Genomic DNA, 10852 nt, shown 5'->3' on the forward strand with positions numbered 1-10852 from the left:
TTTATTATATGAGCACGTTTTTGAAAGTGTAGTCTCCTTTTCCGCATATATCATCAACTTTTGATATTCTAACTGAATAAAAATAAGCAAAAGAATACTTTTCCACCCCCAGCTGATCCAGTGACACTAATAGAAATATAACATTTCCTGAGCGAGGCTGGGGGTGGATGGAGACTTAACACAAGAGAAAGAGAGACAATGAGATTATAAGACGTGAGAATAAAAAGCCGTAGAACGCTAGAGAGTGTGACAGAGGGGGAATGGAAGTCAGCAGCAAGAAGAGATGTGCTGGCACTGTGAGCAAAATCAGTTCATTGGAGAGTTAGAAATGTGAGTCACCGTGGGCCTAAAACAGAATCATCATCCTAACCAGTGGAAGGTGTGGGAGGACTCGCTCTCATTAGTGACAGAGCTACAGTGCTGGGTTCAGCAACAGAAAGATGAAGTGCAGGAGAAGACTGAGAAGTCTGTCTAATAAACCACAAAAATATTCTCCTTGTGGCTACAAAGTGCAGGATCAGATGACAAATGGAGAAATCCAGATAAATACACATCATTAGGTCTGACACTGGGTCACAGCTTCTACACAGAGGAGCTTATGTCTGTACTGTTTCTTGAAGAAGGATGAAGAAAGATGCAAAGTAAAAAACAAACACTGATCGTTCAAAATGTGCTGTAATGTTAAACAATTCTTAACAGAACAAACATAACCTCAAATTTGACAGTAAAAGGATGGCAACCCATTTCAGAATTGATAGTTTATATAAAGAGTAATAGAAAACAGGACTAATAGTCCAATGTGTGCTCAGATTTGTCACTGTATTATAGCACATATACAGTGATATCACTGGTATTGGTTGAACTAGTAGACATAAAACCAAATTATAATTTGATACATAATTGAATGATATGGCACACAAGTATGTGAAAATACTTCCGAGTCATATTGTTTGTGTGGAAACTTTGCACAACCGAGCTACTCTCAGCCTGCTTTTCAAACATTTCTGGAGTTTCTGGGAGAAATAATCTTACTGAAACAAACATGTGTTAGTAGTAACTTAGCAACAAGATATCAGAAAGTTTGTTTTCCAGTTTAAAATACTCTCACAGAACCAGCTGCAATCAAGACCACAGTAAAAACTCAGTGTCACTAAAAATGAAGGACTTGGCACAAATATTTGAGAGTAAATACAATACAGAGGATAATAATGTAAGACAACATAACTGAGTTATCTGTTAAGCAAAATCTAATGAACGAAAAAAAAAATAGCACAGACCAGAGAGACAAAGTGCAGATTCACATTTAAAGGTAGCAACCAGTGATTCCCTCACTTTCACCAGACTGAGCATTATCTAAATATATGAACAATAGCAACATTAGCTTACATATATTTTGCTGCTATTTAAAAAGGCACATCAGTCTTGGAGGCTGATGTGCGGGCATCTTCTGTAATGTATAATATACCTTCAACTACATAAGCTTTGCAATTAGAGATGGTTTTGTCAGCTGTTTATGTCCAGCATTATACATATCAAATGGTCAGTTGTGATTTGTGAAGAATTTCACCCAGTTACAATCAAAGAAGCCAAGATACCGACGCCTTAATCATTGGGTTTCTTACTTTGAAGTCTATTGTGTTAATGACAAAGAATATAAAGAAAAAAACAGACTACATAATGAATAAGAGGACTAGTTCACCCTTTCAGCTAACTGCCTATCTTAGATCCAAACTCAATAAAATCAAGGTGACCCATCAAAAACAAATGTGCATGGCATGTGGGGTAAGAAACTCGCAGTAATCTCGTCAGTACTGACTACAGGATCATTTCTGACCGTTTCCCCCTTTGAAGAAAACAAATCATTACAACTTAGGATAGAACTTAGAAGTTGGCCACTGTGCAAAGAGCCTGACATACACACCACAAAACAGAATTTACATGGTAATATTATTTGATGCCGAACACTTCAAGCAGGTTGATAAAGCTCAACTGTCAGTAGCTCATTTTTATATTCACTAATGTCTAAAATCCAGGAAATAACATGTATGAACTCAGAAAATTTCACATCCATCAGCCTACAATTCTGTACATATACATAAACATGGCTTGTCAGATATAAAATATTTAGAAAACTGTGCATATTTCAAGATCATATACATCATAAACTGTACAAAATAGATGCAAAACTACATAAAAGCATTCATTGCCTGCTACTGTGGAGCTGTGTTGTATCTCTACGTGTGCACATCCTTTGTGCTCCACAGCAGAACTGGGGCTCATACAGTAAAGTAAAAAGGCTTGAGGTTCTTATTATAGCAAACAAACAAACAAACAAACAAAAAAACTAAAATTAAAGGGTCCAGACCTCTGATAGAGTGAATGCTCAAGCTGGAAACCTAGGAACACTGGTGGAGTACTGTGATAAAGCAATAAGCATCTTAATGCTAATCATACAATAACAAACAAACTATATCTGAAGAAACTATTTTTTGCCTCATTGGCAACTGATTTCAGGCTACGCAGAGAGAGAAGCTCACTTACTGTTTATAAGCAGGGTCAGAATGACCTGATAAACAGTCAGTGTTGTCTTTGACTGCTGTGTCTAATACAGTTAAACATAACAGACAATGTATGACGACAGGGTGTTATATTGACCCACTGTCAACTCAGACAAGAAAAAAGGAAACTCTTCTTTCAATAATATAACATTTGATAGAGCATAATATAATACTTCTAATAATACTTTATGTAAATCAATACAATAAAGATTCAGTGCAGTAACGGACTAATTTGTTTGGGCCCTGCAAATCCGATTATAACACTAATGAGGAAAATGAAACCCTACTAAAATATGGAACACATCTAAGGTATTACATTCAGACACTGCAGGCTGTTCAGACATCTGGAAATTGATTACAGAAAATAATTCAGAATAAAAAGCAACAAAATGTGGAATGACATACAGGAACCGTCTAGTGGTCCACATATGGCCCCAGTCTTTGCCCAGGTGATTTCTATGGGGTGAATGTGACTGATGAATTGTTCTTATAGTTTCCACTCCTGTCCACACAGATGCTGTCTGGATGAAGATGGAGCAGACTAAACACATAGGCTGGATGAAGATGGAGCAGACTAAACACCAGAAATTGGCAACATGCCTCCTCTCGTCCAGCTGAAAAGGAAGCTCTTGATCCAGTAACACACCACAGCCGGGCGGTGTTAAAGCAAATATGAGTGAAAAAGTGATACACACACACAGTTAAGCTGAGTAAGTGAAGCAATATGGTTCTATTTTTTAAAAAGAAAAAACAGTTAGATGATCCAGGAGAGGTGGGGCTGAATGTGAGATGTACTGAACGGACAGTTGCAGTCTCCAGTGCTGACACAAAAACAGAGGAATGGAATCTTGAGGTCAGACACTGACCAGTGATCTGGTGACAACAGGCGATACGCGCATGCACAGAGGAGTGAGACCACATGGGCTCTGATCTGACCGTTCTGACAGCGTTTACATAGCCAGAGATGGAATATGAATTGGATCTAGGACCACGTAGTTAAGTGGCCCAGATTTGATCTGAAAAAATCTGATTTATACTTCAGCAGGTAATGTGAACAAAGCTTAAGGCTTGTTTTCACCAAATATTAGGTTCTGATTTTAATTCTGCTGCAGCTGCATTCCAGGCATCAGTAGTCAAGGATAGAGTGATGGATTCAAACATTTCCGCTGCAGCAGAAGTTGTGATCAAGCCAACTGTGCATCCAGGTGCATTTACATTGAAACTAGACGAGACTAGAGTAATGGATCCAGGAGTAGTTAACCGATTCCTGCATGATGTCCACTGCTCATGGAAATCAGCAATAATCAGCACAAAGGCATCGCCAGACGAACCCAGAATGATGAAGATGGACACCACCAGTCAGTCCCAGAGTTCACAGGTCCAGTCATTACCAGCTGAACAGTGAGTTCTGTCCAAGAGTCATAAAGTAAATCTGACTGCTGCCTCCTGACTGCACTGAGGCGAAAAACACCTGCAACAAGACAGACTCAGTTTTAGGAACAATGTTCAAACTGTTCCCATAAACACAGCATACTGTGGCTGCAAGTGTCTGAAGTTAGGTTTGTTCCAAACTACACAGAGTCGGTGACGTAAATCTTACTAAACATGTTTTTGACTAAATATTCTTACCTTAAAGTCAACTTAACAGACTTCTTAGAGGACTTTCAGCCATACTGGCCATTTGGCCTTACAAGGTAACAAACAAACAAAATCCACCCACCAAGGAGGGCAGAGATGTGGAGATGTGACTGAAACCTCCAGAAGAAATCTAGTAGGTGGACTTTGAGTCAAAACTTTTTTGGTCAGACTATTATTTCTAAGATCAAGAATCACTGACAGTATTTCTTCCTATTTGTTATGAATGACAGGAACATCCAATTTAGTAAATATATTTACATATTTAAAATTACACACTTTGCCCTTCTAAACATTGAAGTCAAACCTTTTTTAACTAGTAAACTACTAAAATATGGTATTTATTCTTTTGGCTGCACTTTACAGCGTCGATCATGCTAAGCTGACCAAGCTTGACGTTATTTAATATTAGTACTACTGATACCAAGGTTTACTGAGCTTAGGGCTTTTAATACTTTATCATATTTGAAGATGTTGCATTTAGATGACAAGTCAGCTGATTAAGAAGGTGTTTGAGTGAAAACACTGATCTGTGCATTATAGTTTTAGGTGGTTACTAAGTGTAAGTAGAGTTCCTACAGTACCTTGTCATTCCTTTCACAAAGAAACTTGAGTTTCTGGGCCTTTTTGTGCATAAAAACCCCCTCCAGATTCCCTGTGTTGGCAGACCTCAGTTCAATGGCCTTTTCTCCCCAGCCCATCAACTGGTTAGACTGGAGGTAGGCTGGAGAGAGAAATACGGACAGACAATGAGAGAAACATAACAAGGATACTGTAGCTACAACCTGAGCTGTGTTTGTATGAGGGATGAATTTGCCACAGACTGTCTATCTAGAATACTGACATATCTACTGGGCACAACACACACAGTGAATCATGGCCATTTTATATTTAGCCTCTCCTGTCAAAAAATCTGGTTCTGGCATAGAATCTGGTTCAGGGTTGACGTTGCTCACGACAGCTGCTGATCCAGAATCATTAGGTCAGACAGTGAGCTGCTACACTGATATTCTGCATTAAATGAAAAGTACCATCCAATTGCTGAAATATCTCAATATGGAAACTGGACTCTTTATGAGCTGAGAAACAGGTGACTCCACATAGACGCACTGTGTACCCTCTAATGATTTTGTGTGTTGGCGGTCGGTGCACTAATATGTGTGGTCCTCATGTCCATGTGTATGTGAATCAGCTTACCGACTGATGCAGGCATCTCTCCCCACTGCAGCACCGTATCCTTGGTGATGCGGCCATAGGTGTCAATGTAGACGCCCTCGTCTTCGTAGCAAACCAGAACCTCTGTTCCTGCGCTGTTTGGCAAAATGATAATGGCATGGGGACGGATGGAACCCTGGATCTGTGAAACACACATAAAAACACAATTCATTAAAAAAAACAACAACCAACAAACTAAAACTGTTCAACGTATGGACACCTGTGCATTAAACGTAAAGGCACACTTGAAAGTGCCTGAGAGTCGACTGTCAGTACTCTCTGTTGATATATAGATCATCTGACAACAGCTTTCACTTGCAGAACAAAAGAACAAGGTTCAGTTCTGAGGTCAGTACCATTACAACCTGCCAAAGCCGAGAAACTCAAAGGGCTACCAAGCATACAAAAAAAATAAATAAATGGAAGCTTTAGGAAAAGAAACAAACAGGTTAGAGACACAGATGGAAATATTCTAAAAGGCAGAGAGATGCTCTGAGTAATGAGTGATATGCCCGTTTCAGAAATGAAATCTCATAAAACTGCTTCTACTCAGCTGAGAAGTATGTATCTGAGCAGTCCAAAAACATTTTTTATCAGGTCAGAAACAATTAGTGAACCCATTTAAGAATAATTTTTAGCCATTTCAGAAAATTCTTCTCCAACACAAAAAACCTGGAAACAGGAAAGCAAACAAAAATCATTCACCTACAAGTTCAGCAATATATTTCTGTATTTAGCTAAACATCTACCTAACAAACAGTACATCAACAGTTGTCTAACTGCAAACCAGCAGTGTTTCTCCTAGAACTAATACTATCATCAGTTAAAGAAGTTTGCCAGTATTCGATGCTATGTTACAAAAAGTATGTAAATATAGCTTATATCAGCGTATTTCATACGTTACCAGAGTGTGAGCCACCACAATCCTGAGCATCAGAACAGGCATCCACAAACGCAACGCAATCTTAATCCTCTGCCTTGGAATCAGCATTGTCACATATTTTGCCAGCAGCAATGGGAGATACTCATGTGTGTGTGTTTCTTAAAGTGAACGAGTGGTGCAGTGTGTGTGGGTTAGGCTTAAGTTTGTGAATAGGTGAACTGTTTTTGACAGTGATGAAGACAAAAGAAATCAGTGTTGTGTGTGGATGTGCTTTACTGTTTATACAGCTGGGTGTGTGTGGGAAGACGAGCAGAAGAGGTGTGTGTAAATGTGTGTGTATCAGAGTGCAGTAACATGAAGGAGGAGCGTGAAGTGTCCTCAAGAGTACTTAAAGAATGTGAACTATGAACATGTTGAAGTGTAAGCCAGTAGGTTTAAAAGCACTGTGTAATGAGTGTGCATGCAAGAGAAAGCGCTGAAAGTATGACTGTATGTGTTAAGAGAGAAGAAGAAGGAAGCAGAAAGAGCAAGGCTGGAGCGCTGTAATGATACCGAAGCAGCAGCAGTGTAAGGCACCAGTGTAGTAGGCAGCTGTGTGCAGGCTCGCTTAATATACGAGTGGAAGAGGGATGAAAAAAAGGCTTCCAACTGGAGCAAGAGCAGGCCAGGCCACACGTTCATACACGAAGTTAATGATCGTCAGAGGAGGAGGACGGGAGGATGTATTTTTAGAGTTTACTTCTCTCTTCCTGTGTACATCTCTCATACTCCAACTCCCCCCCTTGCTTATAGAAAGTAGCACACAGACAAAGCTGGGGCACTGTGTGTGTGTGTGTGTGTGTGTGCGTGTGTGTGTGTAAAGGCACTGAGATCATGAATGGCAGAGCTAGACAACTCTGGATAGAGACAGTGAAAGAAACAAAGATAATTATTTTTTAAGCCAAGTTTATGTTACAAAATATTTAAACCTTGGAAACAAATTCCTCCAAGATTCTAAAGTGGCACCTCCTTACATTCAGAGCTACAGGTGTCAGCTAACAAAATCATGATCAACTACAATTCGCCCTTCATGATGCACTCCGTGTATGACTACAGACTGTCACAAAGACTCACCTCAGCTATCTTTAAGGTAGAATTGTTAAAGTTTCTGGAGAAACCCCTACACCCTAGATTTTGAACTACACACAATCATCATTTTTAGGGATCCAACAATGTGTGTTTTTTCCTTTTTTGGCTCTACAGTCTATTTTCAGCTGTGTAAACCAGTTTCTGTAGCCTAATAGGGTCACTGTCATCATCAATCATCAGTCATCATGGAATTTCTTTGTAATAATTATCTAGATTTGGTTTTTTGCCAAGCCCTGATTCAAACTGCCTTTTTGTGTGATGATTTACAGGAAACAATGCATGTATATAATCCAGGATTCCCATTTATAATTTCATTTTACTCAACCATGTTAGAACTGTATTAACTTAAAACTAATGCATACCGAAGATTTCCTTCTGCTGCTGCTTCACATTAAACCAGATTAACCGGTGAAACACAAGGTCTTTTATTTTATAGGGGTCATCCAATGTACTTGCTACCATCATTAGTGCTGACAAATGACTGTTCATCAACAAAACAAGATGTGGACATTTTCCTGCATGTTTCTGACAGTAGGTCAGGTTTAAAATGGCAGGGAGAAATTCAACCAGAAGCAGCAGCCACAGGGATCTGTTAGATGAGCTGTAACTGACCAGCAGCAAATGAGCAGCATGGAATCAGACCACGGTTACTAATGGCATGATAGGAAACGGCAGACTACTGACTGATGTCTTTATTAAAACAACATGAATTTATATGGCTGCACTATAAACACATATGCCAGTTGGTCTTATAGTATGTTGTATTTCTATAACAAGGTAACCACACTTGCTGTTACTGCCGGTAACAAGCAAATCAACAGAGTTCGACATCACATGGATCTGTGTCAGTGAGCTCATGAGTAGACACCTGGCAAAATGCGTTACATTTCTCAACTGGGTGCCTTCTCAACACCACATGTATACACAGCATTTAAAAGAATTTGATATAGTCCACAGACAATATATGAATGCACAGAACAAAACAAAAGATAACCAATGGCTCTACTGTTAAAATGCTGGTAACACACTTCACATAACAGGCTAAACCAAGGCAGTTTCAAATCTTATGGTTCAATACTTTATCATATTCTGAGCTTCGACTTCTCTGCTTCTTGCTGGAAACATATTTATCAGAATGTGTCAGAATCTGAATATGAATTGAGTGAGTCACCAGAGGCTACAGCGAGCTGTACCTGCCCACGTACAGCAGAGGGGAGAGAGAAAAACATCACCTGCTCCATCTCTCACTGTACCAGCAGTGGGCGAGCTGATCACATTTAAAGATACACATTTATTTGCAAGACTTTTTTGGAGAGCCCTACAGACGTCCATAGGTCATCATGACTCATTGCATTCTAAACACTGAGGAAACAAATGCCATATTTAGCCACCAAATGCAATCAACCTGCTGGGAGTCTATTCAACAGACATCGAGTGTAATTTATAACAAACAGAGGTACAATAGAGGTAGGATGCTCATGCTCAAAGTCAAGGGTGAAATCAGATAAAAGCAGTATGGGCCAAAAGACTAAAAACCTAAAAGCCTAAAACACTGGATCCTACAATTCCAGTAATGCAATTCCAGCAGGCAATGTCTTTCATTACTCTCCCTGCCTGTTAAATGCACATGACTTTTAAACTCTACATCTCTACAATTTGTAGTCTACAAGCCCAAACTAAGATAATCCTGATGACATCACAGCCTCCTCCAAAGCCACAGAAAATGATATGCAATGGTTTAAAATCTATGGGATGCTCCTTTAAGTACTGTCCAAAATGACATCTGACCTGAAAAAAAACAAACAAAAAAACAAAACAAAACAAAAAAAAAACACTGGCTGTTCCAAAACACACATCAACCCCCAAACCCAGGCATCACTACATCAACTTCTACAATATTAAAAAGTTCAAACACCATATGAGGAATAACACAGCAATGTCTGGAGAGAAATGTAAACATGAGTCACAGCATTCTGCCAACAGCTCTACCTGCCCACAGACTACACATAGACAGAGGGACAGCGATGATACACTGGTAAAAATGAGCAAATTAACTATGGCACATTGGATGACAGAGTGGGAGGAGGAGAAAGAAGAGAAGGATGAAAGAGGTTTGAATAAAGATTATGACCACTGATGGACAGAAAGGCAACACAAACGTCTGGTGTAAGAAAACAGCCCGGCTACAAACAGAATAATATCTAAAATCATGTGCACACTCTCGTTGATTAGAGATTGCCCAATCAAATCCATCTATCAAAAGCATTTTCATTCTAAAAATACACTGAATATATGGGTTTTTATAGAGTTGCTATTAAAAGTATCCAGCTCAGATAATTCTGGAAAGCAAACTGGTGCAAAATTGTTTAAAAAAAGACTATTTAGTGTTATAATATAATGTAAATTGTAATCTACAATAAATACCCATTTCAAATATTTACTGTACTATAATGGTCTATATGGGACAATGTTCAGTGATTTTAAAAAACATCAGGGTACAAGTTGTGAGGAGCATTTACATCTGTGCACAAGTTAAACATTAATACTATTTAATTACTAAGTACTACTGCCATTATCTTCTTTCACTTGATCACTAATGTACATTTTTCAGGACAACTGCAAATTTTGGAGTTCCGCAAAATTCTAGTTTAAAAAGGAGAATTGGTGGTTTTAACACCACACACTTCATATCCGATAAAGGAGCATTTCAGCCCACAAAAAAAAAACCTCAGTGAAGGATGTCCTCACTCATAACTGCCCAGGTAGCCTCCCAGCTCCTCTCTCCTTAGAGCACGAATAAGTTTTGAGACGGCCTCCAAGATCACAGAGCGGAACGACTTCTGATTTAAGGGAGGAGCAATAAATGATTAAATAAGAGAATTGGGATTCACCCATTATGTACCCACTCCTCCAGTCGCTGTTCCCTTTTTCCTGTGCCTATTTTTTAATATGCTGGGAGAGAGGCTTCTCACAGAATTTCAGGGTGTAGTTACCTTTAAAGGTACACACTTGTTTATGTGATTACAGGTTATACAGGTATGGGTGCTTTTGATCCCCTCCTTGAACCGCCACATTACTGTGGTGGAGGGGTTTGAGTACCCGAGTGATCCTAGGAGCTATGTTGTCGGGGGCTATATGTCCCTGGTAGGGTCTCCCAAGGCAAACAGGTCTTGGGTGACGGGTCAGACTAAGAACGGTTCAAAAGCTCTTTATGAACAGATTAAAATCAAGGACCGTGACGTCGCCCGGCATGGCGCAGCCAGGGACCCACCCTGGAGCCAGGCCCGGGGTTGGGACTCAAATGCGAGCGCCTGGTGGCCAGGCCTCCCCTCACGGGGCCCGGCTGGGCTTAGCCTGAACGAGTGACATGGGGACATCCTCCCATGGGCCCACCACCTGCAGGAGGATCTGTAAGGGGCCGGTGCACAGTGGA

The 10852-nt window shown here is 39.8% G+C and overlaps 1 protein-coding gene across 2 annotated transcripts in view; it reads right to left on the reverse strand.

The window, feature by feature from the left end:
* Positions 1-3113: 3113 nt before the first annotated feature.
* The window catches only part of LOC109957492 (mitogen-activated protein kinase kinase kinase kinase 4-like), a 74243-nt gene continuing 66504 nt past the window's right edge, over positions 3114-10852 (reverse strand). For both annotated transcript variants that reach the window (XM_020595398.1, XM_020595397.1), the window contains 3 exons: positions 5391-5550; positions 4778-4917; positions 3114-4029 (listed from right to left, as the gene is read on the reverse strand). In XM_020595398.1, the coding sequence (XP_020451054.1) occupies positions 3946-4029; positions 4778-4917; positions 5391-5550 (384 nt within the window). In that variant the 3' untranslated portion in view covers positions 3114-3945. The remainder of the gene's footprint in view (positions 4030-4777; positions 4918-5390; positions 5551-10852) is intronic.

This window comes from Monopterus albus, unplaced genomic scaffold (assembly GCF_001952655.1).
Source record: "Monopterus albus unplaced genomic scaffold, M_albus_1.0 scaffold27.1, whole genome shotgun sequence".
Lineage (NCBI taxonomy): Eukaryota > Metazoa > Chordata > Actinopteri > Synbranchiformes > Synbranchidae > Monopterus > Monopterus albus.